At 36.9% G+C, this 20,190-nt stretch overlaps 1 protein-coding gene across 1 annotated transcript in view; it reads right to left on the bottom strand.

Moving 5' to 3' along the window:
• Bcas3 (breast carcinoma amplified sequence 3) overlaps positions 1-20,190 on the bottom strand; it is a gene marked incomplete in the record, with an annotated part of 520,369 nt that overhangs the window by 260,233 nt on the left and 239,946 nt on the right. Inside the window, 2 exon segments of the mRNA XM_013519304.1 lie at positions 2,933-3,129; positions 5,511-5,611. Coding sequence (XP_013374758.1) covers positions 2,933-3,129; positions 5,511-5,611 — 298 coding nt within the window.

Raw genomic sequence — 20,190 nt, 5'->3', positions numbered from 1 at the left:
CAGGTTGGCCTTGAACTTGTGGCGATCCTCTCTGCCTCAGCCTCCTGGGTTCTGGGATTACAGGTATGAGCCACCACAAGTGGCTTCATTGAACTTTTTTTTTTTACATTTTAAATCAGCGCTCTGCATAAGAACTGCCATGAGGCAGTTGCTATCCAGATGCCACTCAACTAAACACATGCCTGTTCCCACTCCTAGGTAGGTACCACGCGCGACACATTCTCAGCCCTTTACGGGCACGGGCCATTAACCACAGATCAGTTCAGATAAAAGCCGAAACAAGTACCTGACAATTTAAAGGAGAGTAAGGTCAATGTCCTGCCACAGTGACACTGTGTGCAGACCTGAAGGGATGTGCGTGTCCCCAGAAGAGAACCTGGAATTGAGTGATAGCAAATAAAGTGCAGAATTTAAATAATTGGATTTCTAATTGGATACTGACTGGGAAATGATACTAAACAGGGCAATTAAAATTGAGTCCCAACCTAATTTCTCATAACTGTGTTATTATGGGATTACAATCTTAGCCGAGATTCTAACCAAGTCTATCTGATCAAAGTTTGATATATACATTACGAAAGCCACCAAAATAAATTTATAAACACTGACCAATGTAGCTGTTTATAATACCCAATGAATAGGACAACATTTTAATCAAACACAAATAACTTCGTCATGTAAATGAAAAAATAGTAGGAGCTCTTTCGTGTAAGAGAAAGGGAAATCCCTGAGGAAGTTCTGAAGAATGTTGGAAATATAGCTACACCTAAAGAAGCACATTAAAAGATTTCAGCGAACAGACTGTATCTAAGGTGAAGAGTAACTACGAAAGCTGAAGAGGGCCACAAAACAAAGGGACAGAGCGGTATCTACAGGAGCTAGAAATACCTTCCAAAGAAAAAAGATAAGGCCTGAGAAGAGCAGCCGATGGCAGTCACCAGGAAGAAAGTGGCAGGGTCTCATGCATTTACAAGCAAAGAGAATAAATAGGCTTCATAGCTGTAAAAACAGTAGATGTGTTTACCTACTTTAAAAGCTTTACTATTAACATTTAAGTAACTAAATGACTGCTGCCAACATAAATGACTACACAGTGAATTACTCAGTTAAAAAGGGCTGCTGGATGTGACTCCCTGTGAACGGCTTGACTACCTAATCCAGACCATACTTTATAAATAGCAACACTGAGAACTGCTCTAGCACCCACGGAACTATGTCACTGTCGCCTCATATCTTCGGGGAAAAGTGCCATTTCTAGGAAGCTGAAAATAATATGTTGGAATAAAAAAGCAAAACTATAGGGAATAAGAAAAACACAAAACAAACTAAATCTACAGCCCAAAATGGACACTAAATAAGAATTTAAGACAAGTTCCTCTTCAGGAACAATTATTTAAGAAGATACATCGGCGGGGAGATCTGTGAAAGGGGAGGTAAGAAGTTACGACCATACTGACAAGAGGTAGAGTTTCTAGGGTCCAGCAGCGAGACTGGGGTAGACTTTTTATATATTTTAGAGTTGAAATGACCTAACTTGAAGAATGAGATGCGGCAGATAAAAAAGATATCAAGATTACCCCTAGATTCCGTCTTGAGGGCTAGGTGATTGGAAAGAAGGTAAGAAAGGATAGAGGAACAACAATAGGATTACAGTGTGAAAAAAAAAAAAAAAGAGTTGTAATCCAGACATGTAAGGTACTGGATAATTTGGACACTGTCAAGAAGAAAAATAAAATAAGCAGTTGGCTATATGCAAAGTGTAACGTCTAGCACCTAGTCGAGTACCTGAAAGATCTTCAACAATAAAAAAGAACAGGGCCAGGGATATAGCTCAGCAGCACAAGCACCTGCCTGGCAAGCACAAGGTCCTGAGTTTGATTCCCGGTACCAAAAAAATAAAAAAGAACAAACAAAAAAACAGGCCCTGCAATAACTTCGGTTTTATTATGAAATTTTCTCACTGCTGTTGACAAATGGATACATAAAAATATATTTTTAAAATGTGATTGGAATATATATTTGCCTCTTATTTTAAAGACATGAAAGAAGAAGTTCAGATGGTTGGTTTACATTCCTTTGTAGATACTTGGAGAGGGTTGCTGGGTATCAAACTCAGCGCCTCGGGCATGTTAGGCAAATACTATACTGAGGAGCTATATCACCAGCCCTAGAATATTTTTTTAAGGCAAGACAAGGAAAAGTAGATTATACTTTTAATGGAGCCTTCATCACCGGCAGATTAACTTTTTGGTGTAACAAATTAAACTGTTAAGCAAACATGAGACTGCAAAAGTAAAAAACAAAACAAAACAACTCCTTAACTGTATTATAATTCTGGCAAGGAAGGAGTATCAGAGAATACATATACTATGAAAATATAAATGACAAATTAAAAATGAATGTATAATAACACTTTTGGGCCAGGTGTATAGCTCAGCAGCACAGTGCCTGCCTGGCGAGCCCAAGGTCCTGAGTTTGATTTCTGGCACCAAAAAAAAAAAAAAAAAGAAGAGTGAGTAACACTTTCTCATACAAACCTTTTCTTTTAATAATTTAAGAGAAGGAAAAAGCAGGATTACATGAAAATCACAGATGAAATTTAACTGTAAGGTGACATTAACTTCAAAAAGATCAGGAAAAGAAGATATAATCAGATCCCAAGCATTTACAATATATAATCAAAAGCACCACAAACTGGGATGGCTTTCAAAACTGCATTAGATTCACGGCAGATGCCTATCACCGCAGCTCTCTGCGAGACTGAGGCAGAGGAGTGAAAGCTCGAGCCCAGCCTGGACAATTACATATAGTACATGCAAGTAGGCACCACGATACTGTGTCAAAGGTAAACGTAAATATTGCATGGGAAGTTCATTTCAAATGAATATAGCAATCCTGTTACTCAAATAAGTCTCCGGTTCACATTTCCTACCTGAGACTGTTGAGATCAAGATCATCTGTATCAAAATCCAAAAGAGGCTGAGGAGTGTCACTCGGACCATGAGACTGCAACACAGATGAGCTGGATGATATGACTGTGGTTTGGCCTGAGGGGTGGATGATTTTGAACTGAAACTGCGGACCCATCCACAGCCGTCTGTGGGGTCCGGTGTGGGTTACAATTTCGACCTGAAAAAGTGTTAGAATCATGATTTAAATATATTCTGACTTCCTTTTGAGAAACTCTCATAACCCTGCATCCCATCTTTTGGCATCCACATTCTCCAAGTAGTATGTATTAATGAAATGCGGGAGGGTAAAAGCACACACAATCAAAAGGTGTTCAGAATCACAGACTGTACAGATAAACACTGTACCTCTCTCTCTTATGTAAATGTACAGACACACATGTACATGAAGCATACAACCGAAAAATCACGTAAAGGAAAATGACTGGCCGCCTGCCTCATATTACTAGCATCTGCTCCCTAGGTACTACCTTTTCTATTCATTCAAGACACTACTTACCACACTACGAGCACGCACTTAACACTACACCTATTAATCCACAGATTTAAAGTAATTCTTTCACTGAGGCTCAAGCTCATGAAAAACCTGTATTCGTTCTTGAGCTATCCAAGGAAAGAAAAGGTCTGAAATAAATTTTCACACCCAAAGCCAGTTTTTTTCTTTTATTCAATATTACAATAGTTGCATTGTATTCAATATCTCTAAAAATCTACTTTTACATGAAGAAATTATTTTTTTCCTCAAACTAGATGTTTTTGTTCTCAAAATACTGTTCGAGTATTTTCATAATGGGTAGAAACTTTGACACAGAATTTTATGTCTAGCAAAGCAGCACTACAAAACTGCTTTATAAATTTTATGCTCTATGGAAGGGGCTGGGGATGTTCCCAATATTATATTAAACATTGTAAAAAAGAAATGGAGATAGTAGAATATTGGGTAAAATCTGAAAATGGACACATTTCACGATTTTACAAATAATTAACCTGAACAGGAGAAGAAATATGTATGTGTTGGTGGGAAATTACTGTATTTCTTGAAGACTAGTCCTTGCTGTGTCTCTCTGTGCACTTTATGGAACTGACTTCCCATGTGCCTTGAGTCTTTGCTCTGATTCTTTTATATTTAATCACATTTGTCTGATGGCAGCGATTAATTCTTAACAAAACATAACTGAAACGGTTCACAGAGTGTAGCTCTGTGTTTGAGTCCGAAAGGGCAAAAGCACCATGGTCTTGGAACAATATTCACATTCCCACTAATTACAGGGAGAAAAACACTCAGATGGAGGACAGTGATTTCTGACTCGAGTGGTTGTATTTAGCAATGTAAATTAGGCCACAGATAAAGTGTTCTGTGTATTTTAAGCTCAAAACCGTCAGTGTCACAGAGCCGAGAGGTAAACAGATGCCTATGCAATTTCACTGAGGCAATGGCCAGATGTTCCTATATTCGCTCTCCTGTTATGTGCAGGACAAACACACTGTATATACTTTCACACTGACAGCACAAATTACTTTTTCTTCTAATTGAAAAATTGAAGTGAAGGACAGTAGATTCTTTGCCAGCATACTGGGGCAAAATTTTAATTTTGGAAAATGCATAAGAAAGGACGCGCCTCCGTCTGACAGGATCTGAAGCCTCACTGAGGCGCTTCCCATGAGTATGTGTGGTGTGATAAAATAAATACATGCTACCTAGAAAATGTTTTGATTCTCTAATTTCCACATCCACTTCGTTTTTCAGGCTAGCCTCCCTCAGAAGGCAAGGCAATCAAAAAGGGTCTCCACTTTTTCTGAGGCACCTGTCTGAGGAAAAGCTGCCAGATTGGTAATCTGAGACAGGTCATTGACTTCATCAAATGATGCCAGACTTGGGGCAGACATAACAGCATTTGTATTGAAGTCATTTTTAATCTCACCATTTTGAAATCTACCCAAGTATCTTTCATTTCAAAGCTCTTCAGATGAAGACAGCTTCACGGACAAAGGTGAGGACCGGTCAGTGAAAGCTGTTATCGGACTCGTTCAGAGACCACTTAGCTAGGAAAGGCAACTCTGAACTTGAGCCCAGTACAGCGCTGACCTTCTATAACGACAGCACGAGCCCATCTTCAGGAAGTGTTGGTCCCAAACAAATAAACCCCGTATTGCTGAATGGCTCTAATGTTTCAAAAAGAAAAACATCTTGCTTTAAAACTGATGAAAATGTATTCTAAAAAAGAGTCTGCTGCCTAAAATCCACCATCTCAAGAATTTTAAATGGGTTGTTTCAAGGAGATGCACATTTTATGCCCTCTGTATTAAAGTTAGTAGGATATGTATGTGAATAAAATGTGGTTAAATAATACACGTATGGGTAAAATACATATGTATACCTGCAACAATATTTCTGAGAAAATCAATATAGATAACTGATTAATCTTGATTCAACAAAAAGTTACCAGTTCTCTCCTACTTTCCCCTAAGAAAAAGAATAGAAAGAGATACCGGGTGTCCATTTACCTTTACATTAGTATCCCAAAGACATTAGAACATTACCTGCGAAAGCCATTCTTCATCTTCCTGCCCACTATGGTCAGAGGCTAAGCTGTCATAGGACCCATGTCGAGTAATGGGCCCAGGACTTCCAGGGGGTGCCACTATAAGGGAAATAAAATGGATTTAAATCACTTTAATTAATACAGTAGACAAGCGGATGTGAACACCTTAAATACTGGGGTCATCTATAAGACAAAATTTGATAAAGTGGCAATTCACACAATTAATGAAGAAATATGACTAGAGTCCTCATATAAGAAAGATCTCCAATTAAAAGCATACTTTAAACACCATCTCCAAGGCTAGCCAGGTATGGTGGTGCATTCGTATAGTCACAGCTACTTGGGAAGCTAAGGTACCAGCATCACTTGAGTCTAGGAGCTGGAGGACATCCAGGACCATGTAGCAAGATTCTTATCTCAAAAACAAACCAAAAAAAAAAACCCTACAGGGGGCTGGGGATTTAGCTCAGCGGCAAAGCGCCTGCCTGGCAAGCACAAGGTCGTGAGTTCGGTTCCTGGTACCAGAGAAAAACCAAAAACCAAAAAATAAAACCCTACAGGAATTTAGTAAAGGCATCACTACAAAAGAAATAAACCACTGCATGTTAATACCAAAAATACATGAAGAAGCAGTGCACAAATTCACTGGGGGATTAAAAGACCATCCAATATTTAAAAACCATCCAATATTTCCACATGAATGATAAGCATAAAATGATATTTAATTGAAAAACACTTTCAGTTGCTAAAAGTTTTTAATTTATCCAAATAAATATGTCATTTTTTGGATATTTCAGTAGTATCCCTGATTCTTAAATGGTATGAAACAAACATCCTACTTTCTCAAATAAAGAGGACCTTTGCTTAGTGAAAGTAATAAAATGATCAAAATCTTAGCATCCTCTTTGGAAGGTACATGCTATCTACCTATATACCTACCTACCTACCTCTAAGTAGCATTTTAATTTTTTAGAGCAGTCTTAAATTCATCCCTATATACTCCTATTTCCTATTTTCACACTCACAAAAAAGTCAAGCGATAGAGTAACAGGGGAATAGAAAAAAGGAAAAAATCCAGGTGAAGGGGAATAGCAAACAAAAAGAAATGGGTGAAATAGAAAAGAATAAGAAAAAGAAAACAGTATCATTTCCACAGTGGTGAGATATTTATATATACATCTACATTCAAACATTCTTACACTAAGTTCCAAAATGAAAGAGGATGTGAACATTTAGAAAAAGTGTGATACCCATTCCCAGAAAGAGCTAACTATACACTTCCATGGGCAGTACAGGAGAATGTTCATCTCACTGCACTCTTGCCAGACCACGGTATTTAGAAGAACTAGACCTCAGTGAAACTGATACAAATGAAGCAGACAAAGTATGGCCTAGCAGAAAATTTTTAAGACACATACTTACAAAAATGTTGTCTTCACTTGCTACAGGAAGAGAAATGGGACCTAACTCAGGCAACTATCAAACAGAATTGTATATATAAAGTATAGGAAGGTAAGAGATGCAGTGATTCAAACTGTTAGCTGCAAGTTCCTCCAAGTCATAGTTCAGGAGGTCAGAAGCATGCTGGTGCTGGCACAAAATACAAGTGAACACAAAGGCATATGCCTAAATTCTTGTGGTGGTGAGCACTTTCATAAAGAACCCAAAATAATTACCAATTACTATTTAAGCATTCTTTGGGAAGTAATGTTCAGTCAACTGATGTTCTTAAAAAGCTGAATTGTCTACAAAATATTCATTGCCTGTATAATAAATATATCTGATACCAAAAGAAGAGGATCGCTCAAATCCCTCCTTACGTAATCAAAAAGATGCATATGGACAAAAGCCTAGAAGTCGGGGTGCGCTTTGGAAAGTAGACAAAGGCAGAGATGATTTTAAAGAAACAAGGGAGTAAGTTCTGAAGATATCTGAGGGCAAAATCTCATGAAGAGAAGATTAAGTACAAAGACTCTGAGGTGAAACAGAAAGGGAATGTTTTAGGAAGAGCCTGGAGGCCCCAGTAGTTGGGTGGGGTAAGCGAAGTTGTGAGAAGGAGAAGGAAGAAGCACGGACTTTTTTAGGGGGTCGGAATAAGGCTACAGCAATATGACATCGAAAGCTTTAAGCGGAGTGAGAAACCATGCCCCTGTGGAAGTAACTATTACCCAACGTCAGTGTTCCCAAGTGTGAATGTTGTGTGCTGCAGATGCTAAGCCTAGTCTAATGCTTGTCACAGAATAAGCATCCAATAGGTAGTAAGTGGCTAGATGGAGCTTGCATTTGGAATTAAGTAATAATACCAGAATGGAGGGATGCTTATCTATCCATCATCAAAAATGTGTATAATATGGTGTCTGGAAATAACCTCAAAATAACTTAAGGTAAGAGGCTGAGTTAAAGAGCACAATTACAGACAGAACAAGGTTAGTCACGCTTTGATCTTTGTGGAAATGGGCTGGTAGGTAAACGGAGGTTTATTACACTATTGTTATACGGTTTTGTGTATGTTTGGAATTTCCCACAATGAAAAAGGAGGAAAAAGGAGGGTTAAGGAGAAGCATCCTTTCTGCCCTCATCTGCTTTCCTAAGGAAGCAGTAAACATACCAAACATACATCTAAGGAATACTACCACAAATCTGAACCTCAAACTCCTACTAGTGTAAGAAGGGATTCCATGCCTTCTATTCACAAGTTTTCTAATTAAGAATGCTTTGAAACCACTGGAAGATGAATGTTATAAAAATATGTCTGGAGGTAAAATATTTTTCAGCAATTAAAAAACTCTTTTCTTCTCCCCTACATATATTTATACTTAAAAGTTCTCCCAACCCAGGGAGAAAGAACACTCTTTGCTCACCACCTTGAAAAAATAAGTGAAAAAAATAAATAAAAAGGAAGAAAAGAAAAAATAAGTGAAAAGTTTGAATTTGAGATTTAAAAAAGAAAAAAAAAGTGAAACAGCAGAGCTTGCACGCTCCCTAACCACCCAATTAGTATCTGTGGCACAGACAGAAAGTAGAGAAGAGAAGGTCCCCAGGGAGGAAGAAGGACCACAATACCGCATGGCTGGAGGTACGCACACAGTGGGTCTGCACAGCCTAGGCTGTGACAACGCAGGTGAGAAGAATGTGTGCAAGAGTAACAAAGAGATAGTCCAGAGAAGTGACAGGATTTGAAGTAAACACAAGAATGAACACTGCAGAGATCTACATGAACCTAGCACCAAAAACCTGAGTGGGAATTAGGATGTCTCAGGAGTGACAGTGAGGATAAAATGTCCCCAATTCTTTATGTCATAGTTGTATGTTCTGCTAAGAAACTTTACAAAGGGTTGTAACTGATAGAGATGAATTCTCCCAAACTTCTAATGATGTAATGATAAAAGTGAACACATGTCAGAATCTAGAGAAAAATAGAAGTCCTGTATCTTGCAAACTCAAACACAATGGACCAAGAAACATACCAGCTACATAGGGAAAAAAATTGAGTACTTTTATGAACATTTATCAACTATGTTTAGATAATTAATAAATGTCTACAATAAAAGGATATGAATTTTTGAGATATAAATCTTGCCATATTCTATTTCTCCCTTTAATAATTTAAAACACCACAGATCCACCTAGCTAAGAAAAATATACTTTCAATCTGTTTTAGAATATAACTTCAAAAATTAGTGTTAAACTGAGTGTGGTGGTGCATACTTAAAATCCCAGAACTCTGGGAGGCTGAGGCAGGAGAATCACAAGTTCAAGCCCAATCTGAACAACTTAGTGACTTAGCAAGATCTGTCTCAAAATAAAAAAGATGCTGGGGATATAAACTTAGTGGAAAGGCCCTGGGTTCAAAACTCATTAGAGGGGGATAAAAAAAACCCAGATATTTGATAATTGTATCAAGCAGACATTTGATAATTATAGATCAACAAGCAAGGGCAGGATGAGTAGATCAGTGAGAGGTCACTCTGACCCAGACTGTTTATACTGTGTTCTTAGGAAAGCAGATGATGCTTACAGTGAGTAAATAAGAGGTTTAAAAAAATCACTAAGTGTATTCTGCTGTCTTACAGTGATATATGGGTGTATGTATGTGTTTGTGTTTCTGTGGACATATTTTCGTATGTGTTTATGTGTAAAAAAAAAACAAAAACAAATCTATTACAGGGCCAACCTTTGCGAATTAATCCTGTTAATATAAGAAGAAAATACTTCCAAAATCAGTAGAGCAACATAAATAACATTTTGAAAAAAATTAAATGATCCTCATAAAAATATCCCTACATCTCAATTCCATGTAATACAAATTTCCATATTCTTAAACAGTTAATTCATAATATAACTTTTCAAATCTATTTAAAACCTACGGAGAATTTGTTTTTGTTCTAGGAATAATTACTAAATTAAAGAGTCATAGCTGTATTAACAGACATCAAAGCTGACACTCCTAATTTAAAAAAAATCTACCTCTTTAAAGTTGGCTAGTGTCAGTTAGGATATGACTTTGAACCAAGGTCCCAAGCACGAATTATTACTTGTCCTGGGGAAATCTGAACTTCTTGCCATATCAACTTCTTCTATAGAAAATGAGAATATAACCTCAATTTCATGGTATCAAACTCTCTAAAATACCCCCAAAGAAACAGCTAGCTCTGAAAAAACTTAGTACATTTGCAACAAATCTAAACTTCTACATTGAAGACAAAGATAAATTTTTATCACTAATATATTGCATATACTGTATATTGGGGCAGGTAATTAATTACTCTTCTTTACTGGGTTAGGCATGGCTTTTAGCTATTCAGAAAAAATCAGATGCCCCAAAAATGACTAATATGGGATGTAGGTTTTGCTTTAAGATGAAAAAATGAAAAGAAAAATTACTGTATTTATCACTGATTTATTTAAAGCAACTGCCAAAGCATATAAAGTTAAAAGACTAACCACATACAGGTTATAAGCATCCTCTTTACATAAACTAACATAAGGCATAATGCTAAAATTGAGTAGCGTTTATTTACAAAACAAATAGAGGGAAAACCTATTTGGTACTATTACTTTCCTGTTCTAGTCATCGACTTAAACATCTTCTTAGCTGTGGCTCAGGAAGTGTCGGAGGACGTATCTCATCAGCTACATTTAGCACCTTTGGGCTGCAGATGTTCTGAAGGTGTCCTGCCCTCTGCAATTACTTGCACGTTACTGGGATTAGGAAAGTCTGCTTCTCATACAAGGTTAAAAAAGCTGACCAAAATAGTACTTGGTTTTTACATTACAGAGTGCCCTAGCTATCTACTTGAAGCTCATGTGGAAAACCTAAAATATGTTCATAGATTGCATAAAAGATTAATTTCATTTATAAATTATGATTTTAAATTCATACATCTCTTTATAAATAGAGAATCAAAGATGGACACAAAGACTCTTCTGCGGAGAGTGTGAGCAGGATCATACATTGGCATGCTTGTTTTGTCTTATTTTTCCATATGCTCTACCACACCCCCACCCTTCCTCTGCAAACAATAAAACTGCTACCACGCTAAAATCTTTAGTGGAGACCAGAGAAGTGAATAATGTTATGCCAACATTTTTCAGGCCTTTAGGTTATTTAAGGGAACAACACTCCTTTTTCTAGTAACAGTGAAATTTGCGAGTTAAATGACATCATGCCGGCTCAGAGTTCACCCAAAGGACAACAGTGATAAACTTTCATCCAAGGACAAACTTCAATATATTTTTGGTTCTTATTAAAAACAGCATTTATATAGCAGCCATACAATAAGAGAGGGTCTTTACCAAACTCTGTTTCTGATCAGAAAGCACTCAAGATATAAGGATGAAAAATTCTGTTGGGGAATGTAGTTTCTTACACAGAAACCAAAATTTGCCTTTTATAAAGAAAGACTGAAAACACATAACCCAAAAGCAAAATGATCAAAGCAGTTGCCCGTGAATCAGCAATTCACAAAAGAGGAAACACAGCAACCAACTAGTATACCCAAAAGTGAATAATTATGGATTTACAAATTTCAACAAATTATTTCATACCCATCTAAGTGACAAAAATTAAACTTTGGACACTAAAAAAGGAGAAGGCTTTCACATTAAAAATAACACACAGAAGCACCCGATTAAACTCACACCCTGGTTATAAACACTATAATTTAAACGTGAAGGAACTTTCTGAATTTCATCCAGAGTAGCGAGGCATCACTGACTTACTCTGATTATTAGCAGCCACTCGTAATTCCACTGCAACAACCAACGTGTTAGCATGCATAAGAGGGAACAAGCTCTACCTACGTTATATATTAAACGGATCAATGAACTGCCTTGCACCCTGACCCTGTGGTACTATAGATGTTCTCTAATTAATTATTAAAGTTTTCTAACAGTCAGTCACTGTACATCTCTGGTTTCACATTCCTCTTATTCCACATTCCCAGAAGAACAGTCATAGGCAATAATTAGAAAAATGGCATATCTTCATTGTATGAGATAACAGATTTCCCTAAATAACCGACAACTCAGGGTACATCTTATCTCCCCTCCCGAGTCACCTTTGCTGAATTCCCAAAGTACTACAATATTCCCACCAGAGACATAAACTGAGGAGCTTGCAGTTATTATTCTTACTGCCCAAAAGGTCATTTGACAGTTAATATCTAAATAAGTTATACCTGGCCGTAGCCTGGTAGAGCTCACAATTTAGTTTCATTCTCAGCATGACCATACCTATCTCATAAAACAGAAAAGAATACAGCGCAATAGGTTTGTATTGAGACCCATAACTCCAGTGAGCAAAAATTTCAGACTGTACCAATACACTTCCAAGATCTCAACTGACTGTGATAATTCCTTCAAAACATCTGCAGCTGAGGTCACGGTAGACTTTATTTCCATAGAAAGATGTTACAATGCCTACTAATACACACTTCTGCAACTCCTTTGACTGTACAGCTAGAACATGTACACATTACATCAACAACAGTAAGAGAACTAGAAAAGGCAGTTCATCCTACTTTTTTGGTATCAACTCATAGATAATCACTTTATTTATCACAGTTTATATAATCTGCCCAGATATTTAAATCTAAATATAACAACAAAACCCTTCTGATGAGAGCTCACCTTGGCAGACTGGTAGAATACAATTCACTGATAATACCAATCGCCTCTCAAGAAGGGATGAGTACAGCGAGGGGACAGAGGGTAATTACTTCCTCTGAACGGTCGGGTATCTTTACAATTGTGTATATGGTATCACATGGCTATATACAAATTTATTTTAAATAAAAAGTTGTGGAATAAGAACCCTATAGTTAAAGGTACAGAAATGAAAATAAACAAATCAAATGGAAGTCAAGGGATGGCTGAAACTGATGCATGAAAGAAAAGCTGACCTTGCTGCATATTCAGTCACCACCCTCAATATATTAAATTTAGTGATGTTTTTAAAAACAAAAGGTACTACTGCTCATGTGCTTGCGCAACTCTCTTCATACATATCCGCCTGTTACTTCTGTACTTACATTAATATCAGATATAAGACCTTATCTCAACCGCTCACACACAGGAACGACTGCTTGCTGGAAGCTAGAAGCACGCAAGTCTGAACTTCGTGCAGTATCATGAACTGTACCCTTCAACAGGAGCACTGGTTTTCTCCCAGCCCGTTAACCAAACTTTCATGTTAAATGCTCCACTGTAGATTCAAAGAACACGCTAACATATAGTACCCTTTATAAAAGACAAAGATAAGCAATGGGCAGGCGTACAGAAATTTTGTGAATTAATGCTAGAAAGGAAAAAAAATCAGTTTTTGGTCATTAACCTACAGTGAGTCATCAAGATATGTCTTGAGCAAAACTAATAAATAAGTAAAAATAAACAGTAAAGTGCTGTTTGTAAATTTAAAAATCATTTTTTTGGAAAGAGTTAATGCAGCTTCATTCATGCGTCACTTATGGATCAAATATACCATAGGAGAAAGTCCAGATCATTACGCGGCAGGAAGAATTACAGATTTTCTCCTGCCTAAGCAAAAGAGGAAGAGTTGTCTTGCCATGGAGTGAGAAAAGTTTTAAGACCTGGAAGACACCAACACTTTCAGCCTTTACAGAGAAACATATACATAGGAATTCTTTCCAATCACTAAGGACCCATGACAGTTTTTTAACTTAAAATAAAACAAAATTCACAGAACCAAGAGGTTGGGAATGAAACCACAGCACTTACTAACAAGCACGGTAGGCTTTTCTCTATCTTTCCAAAAACAAGAGAACATTTTCCAAGGTTTAATCTTTCTCTCTCGCTCTTCAAAGCAAACTATTGAAAAGAATGATCTCCACAACTGATTGCCACTGCCTCATCTATGTATTATGATACGCTTTTTTTAAAAAAAGATCATTATCAAAAGGTTCACACTGAAATAGCTGGCTTTCTTGTACACACTGTCACCCCACACACTAAAAAAAGGTTTTAAGAAAGTAGAAAGGAAAAAAAGGGTAGCATTTTATGAATTATTCAGGCTACGTAACTATTACCAATTATATAATAACTGTACAATTTACTGTTTTGTGTATGTTTGAACATTTCTATTAATAAAACTTTCTAAAAACAGTTTTATGAATGTTTGAGAAAACTATTTCGTGATCTGCAGGCTAATACAATCACCTTGAGTATATTCTGGCTAGGATATGAGATGCAAAGTATTTAGGACTATGGAGTCACCCCCAAACTGAAATGAAGCACATTAATATTTTTCTGAAATGTTTTCTTCATACAACAGTATTATGTGCCACCCATATTAATACCATTAATTTCATCTCTGTGTGACATTTGATTTCTATTCTCTGTAGTAAACTGAAACAGTCCTTCTTCTACCCTTCTCGCTTTTCTGTCCTTCCTTTTCTCTTCTCTTCCCTTTTTGCATTTTTTCACTCATTTATGTCTTCCTTCCTTCATGCCTTTTATTTTTAAAATTTAACTGTTAATATGATTGGAAATATGTTAATCATAAACTTCAAAGTGTATGGAATAAAAAGAAAAGGTCATTTTCATTCTTACTCAATGCAATAGTGTTTGCAATAAGAATCTCATAAAATTATGTATTCTTCTAGCATTGCAGATGTTTTAATGTTAAGAAATATACATTTTAGGGATAAGTTTCAGCGTCTTAAGGCAACTTTAAGGACAAAACAAAGTAAAACAAAACCACTTTTACATGGTAGCCTTTCAGGATAAACTGAACACAAGAAAACATCTAACTCCTGATAAAATTAGTAGGACAAGACATTCAAAACCAAAAGGTCTAAAAGAAAATTTTAATTGACACTGACAAATTAAGAACTGCTGAGTAAGATTTCTTTTTAATGGTACTGTAAATGCACAAAGAAATACAGGGTCATTCTTGTGTAGCCGACCTATCACAGTGAGAAGAGATGAGACCTAATGCATATGCTTTCTTTTCCCTGCTATAGGTTCACAACAAAGCATCTTTGGCTGAGCTACCTGGTAGAATCTGTCACAGAGTACTTGGAAATGTAAGAGCAAAGAAAGGCTTTTCAAAGACAGGCAAGCATTTATTAGCATTTACAAGCAATACTTATCTTTAGCCACTTTTCTTTTTCATCCAATCTACTGGATGAAGCTTGCTGGATTAATAATCTCATTTCCTGTAACAATGATCCTGTAATATGGGTGTTATTAATTAGCATCTTAAAAGAGAAAAAGTTCAGAGAGAAAAGTTGAGAGAGCTTAAATTATTTGCCCTTAGTCAGCCAGTTAGCAACTAACTAATACAGAACTCAAATTCAGGACTCAAGACTCCACAGAAAATATTCTTAACCTTAAGAAATATTGGCTCAATTTATCACCTACTAAATATAATCCTCTCTCCTTTTAATATTCATCTATCCATCCTGACCAGAGATACTACATAGTATGATCATACAACGGAGAAAAATCACATTGACTAGAAGCACATCATAAGAAGAAGATAGCCGTTCCAGGAAATTTCACTTGTACCTAAAGCAAGAAAGTATTTTGGCCTGCAACTTTAATTCTCTATAACATCCCAAGCAATTAAAATATTTCAGTTTAGAAAATATTGCTTTGTGGAATTCATAGTTAAAGGTACGCATGACAGAACCACAGATGAGCGAGGAGCCTGGGAACGAGTCAAGAAAGATAGCAGAGCACCAAGAGAAGCAACAGCAGCCCCGCAAACTTCCCTCTAAAATCTCAGTTCAGGACCGGGAGACAGCTCAGCAGCACGGCGCCTGGCTGGCAAGTGCCAAGTCCTGAGTTCAATTCCGGTACCAAAAAAAAAAAAAAGGGAAAAAAGAATTTCAGTTCAGAGATGAGAATACATACTATATGAGGGTGATTGTGGGCACTCTGAATGTGGTAATAAAATACCCAAAGAAAGCATAGTAAGAAAAGCAAGGAAATGATGGGATGAAGCCAAGGAAAGTAAAATACCATTTCTCATCTCTGTATGACATTCCACAAAATCACATGGTCAAAAGTCTCCTGTCACATGAGAACCAGGAGAACAGATTCAAATTGTAAAGCAACAATCAATAGCATTCACTACCTCCTTATGCCTTGATCACTGGGCTGGTTACCTTCAGTGAGGAAAATCATGGAAAAACCATTTTGGAGAGAGAGAAAGAGAGATAGAAACAGAGAGAGACTGACACCGACTCAGTAATGATGAAAGCTTATACACCATCAAAGCAAAACTAAACCATTTGTCAAATGAAACAAATAGTCTGAATTCAAAGAAAAAGCAATACATTCAATATGTAGCCTTAGTAAACAATGGGCTAGGACAGACTGAAATACAAAGACACAGGACTATTATTTAAACATAAAAAGTATTACAAACTATAGGAAAGTGAAGGAGACATGCACATGAACTTTTTTCAGTGTTGGGATTAAACGCAGGGCCGCCCTCACATTATACACACACTCTACCCCAGAGCCATACTGGCAGCCCCAAAGCTTTAATTTGAAGGAAGAAAGAATTTCTACTAGGTATCTAAAAAAAATATACAGAAATACCACTTAAAAACGTTTATGGAAGAGCCGGGCATGGTGGCGCACCCCTATAATGCCAGTACTCAGGAGGCTGAGGCAGGAGGATTGTTGTGAGTTCGAGGCTAGCCTGGGGTGCAAAAGGAGTTCAAGACTGGCCTGAACTGCATAGTGAGACCCTGTCTCAAAAATACAAAAAAAAAAAAAGTTTATGGAACATACTTTTTCTGTAAAGAATAGCACAATTTCATTGTTTCCACTGTAGTATTATAACCAGGAATTACTAATTTAAAAAAACTATGAAAAATCCTGCAAAAATACAAAGGAATAAGAGAAAAAAGACAATGACTGTGAATACTAAGGTGCTTGTTTCCTTGAACATGACTTGATTCTGAATTTTCATAAATTTTCAGACAAACTATGAGATTCTGGGGCAAGAAACACCCAAAATCTGGAAGATGAAAAGGATTTTTAATACCTTAATTATAAAGATAAGAAAATAAGGCTGTAGAAAGTAATGATTCATTCAAGAAAACCATTCCTGTCTAGATATTCTGTTTCCTACACAAAGGCCCTGCCATATAGACATATACATCTATCTAATCCAATCTCTCTCTCTCTCTTTCTCTCTCCCCCCCACCTATGGAGAGAGAGAAAGAGAGATAAAGAGAGAGAGAGAGACACAGAGAGACAGAGACACAGAGACAAAGACAGAGAGAGAAAGAGAGACAGAGAGAGAGATCATGGGCCAGTCAGAGACTCCTGAGGGTACCTGAGAAATAATACAAATATGCAAATACAAGATGGAGAAATAACATACAAATGGGAACCGGGCAGAAGAGCTGAACTGCACGCATAGTTTCACTAGCTATTGTATGGAGGATTTTAAAAGCTACTATGCAGTCAAAAAAGCTTCAAACACAGTTTTTATATAGCAAAACAATTTAAAGGACAATAACTAAGAGCAGCTGTTCTATTAAGGGCAAAGAGGTGTACGTACACATATAACCAACACTATTATGAAGAAGAAATTTTGCTTTAGCAAAATCCATATTTATATGATTACATTTCCTATAGTTGAGAGTAGCTATAATTAATGGATTTTCCTCCTTCTCTTAATGCAGCCATTTGTCAATTCAAATACAGAATGCCCAATCAATTTTGATGTATTTAGTAAGCAATTTGTCAAACAGTGCTATAATCCAGTTAATATATTAATTCTTGTCATGGAAAGAGTACTAACAACTACAGCATTGGGTTTTTCATAAGTGGTGTGAGTCAAATACATGTACATATGCTTTGACTCAATGGTCACTATGGTGGGAATAACACCTTTGTGTCTCACACCTGAGAGCATGCAGTACTTCATCATGTAACAGGAAAACCTCCACTGCTGTAATAAAACACGTGGATGCAATGGACAAGGTAGCTGCTAACTTATTATAATAATCTATGTATATTAGAATCCCTGCATCTCATATAGTTTTAATAAAATAAGCATGACAGTACAGGTGACAATAAATACAAAAAAGTAAGCTTCTAAGGAAGGAATAAGTGGTTTATTAACATGAAGTATACATTTTAAACTTTAAAAAACACATTTTGTTTTGGGCAGTACTGGGGATTGAACCCAGGCCCTTCACACTGAGCTGCATTCCCAACCCTGCTCCTTCTAATTTTGAGACAAAGTCTCACCGCATTGCCAAGTTGCTCACACTGGGCTCAAAATTGCAATCCTCCTGCCTTAGCTTCTCAGAGGGCTGCGAGTACAGATGTGGGCCACCAACACCAGGCTAAAAATAATTCATACAATAAATCTTACACTGCGTTAATACTTTTTTGCAGATTTTGTTTTTGTTTTATTGTATGGAAAAAAGGTAGAGCAAAATTTCATAACAAAATAATAGGAGAATAACAATAGTTAATACATTACATGTTGTTATCCTTAAGTAGTTGCTCAAGGTACAAGATATGGGCATAAAAATTTCTCCAACTGATAGTAGCACAAACTTTAATTTTCAATGAACTACAAGACACTAATACTTTAAAATAACATGTAAGTTAAAATTTTAACTTATGCTCTCAAAGTTTTCTCTTTTGGCTTAGTTCTCAATCTTTTTTTTCCTATCTCAACATACGCCTGGTAAATTACTGATTCCCATCAGTATTAATGCAGATATTGTACATACTAAGGCCACATGGTTGGTTAGTTACCAATCATCAAGACCCAACTTGTAGGCTGCCCTTTACTGACACCATGTAAAGCTCTCAGTATAGCCGTTTTCTTACTATTTATATTTCAGCCATTAATCATTATCTGTCTTCATCTTTTCCCATCCCCCCTTATACACTACAAGTTGGAAATAGAACCTATGGAGAGAACCTATGCAGAGTTTTTTTGCCGAGTGCAAATTTATACCACAAATCTGGACTCTAATGTCAAAGAAAGAGTCAAATCCCTTTCCAAACTCCTCAGTGGTAAATCTGGTCACTAGAAGCTGAGGCATAACAGAGGCCCAGAACACAAGACTTTAAAACATGTCACACATAACCTTGAAAGCTGCCCTAAGGACATCTGACAAACACTTCCCAAAGAAGATGGGGGCTCTCCATTCACTACACTGTTTTTAAGATTTTTTTATAGTTTTCTATCAGGAAATCCAAAATCAGAGCTGGAGACAATCCATTTCTGGAAAACAAGACTGAAAATCATTGTGGTAAATTTTGTTGAACTAGAACAGTGAGAAAGAATGAAGAGAAATGGAACATTACATTCATTTTCCAGACACGAGTCTCCCACTGGCCCATTTATGAGCCATGTAAGAGCATGGAAAAAATAATTTGCTAGACTGAGTTGGCACAAGGCTGCGCATTTATTAAAAAACCTGCCATGTATACTCTCCTCCAGACTCCCAGACATCCCATTGTTTCATGTCTGCTGAGAAAGGTGCCCTATGTGTCAGAAAATAACACTGAATATTTTTCAATGACCCAGGGGGCAGGGGTCACTTATTATAAATGGATAATGAGACCTAATGCAGTGCTCTGAGTACGGACAAAGAAAGGGTCTATCCATAGCCCCTGGTGAATTGGTCCTTCAGGCTTTTATTTCCACTGCACACTTAATGGAGTCAAACAATTGACAGAAATTCTATAGAGAAGGCCGAAACTGAGAGAAACAACTGTATTCTAAGTCAGATCGACAGACACAAATAGTGACCCTGAGATGGCGCCAGAACTCCTGTTACCTAACGTAAAAGACAGTGGTAGGATTCCCCCTAAATTCCCATTTAGTCATTTATGTTAGCAATTAACTTTACTGATGGAAGTGATACACATCAAATCACAAGCATCTGCCAATACCAAGCCATTACACTGCTGCGGGTAAGCAGACAGACCATTCAGTTTCAGCTCCTTATTTGTGGAAATAAAGACAGCTATGCTTGTACACTGGATCCCCATTCCTACTACCCAGTTACCACAATGTACACTATAGAGGGATCTGTGTGTATGAACCTCAGAGTCAGATAGAATACAGCGAGGAACATCAGAGCAATTAACATCAGGTCGCCAGAAGCTGAGGCACTGGTGATCTATAAACTTTTAACCAGTAGATTATTTCTTTTTAATCTCTC

This window comes from Chinchilla lanigera, unplaced genomic scaffold (assembly GCF_000276665.1).
Source record: "Chinchilla lanigera isolate Chin_1 unplaced genomic scaffold, ChiLan1.0 scaffold00050, whole genome shotgun sequence".
Taxonomy (NCBI): Eukaryota; Metazoa; Chordata; class Mammalia; order Rodentia; family Chinchillidae; genus Chinchilla; species Chinchilla lanigera.
This window is presented reverse-complemented; position numbering and strand designations above follow the sequence as displayed.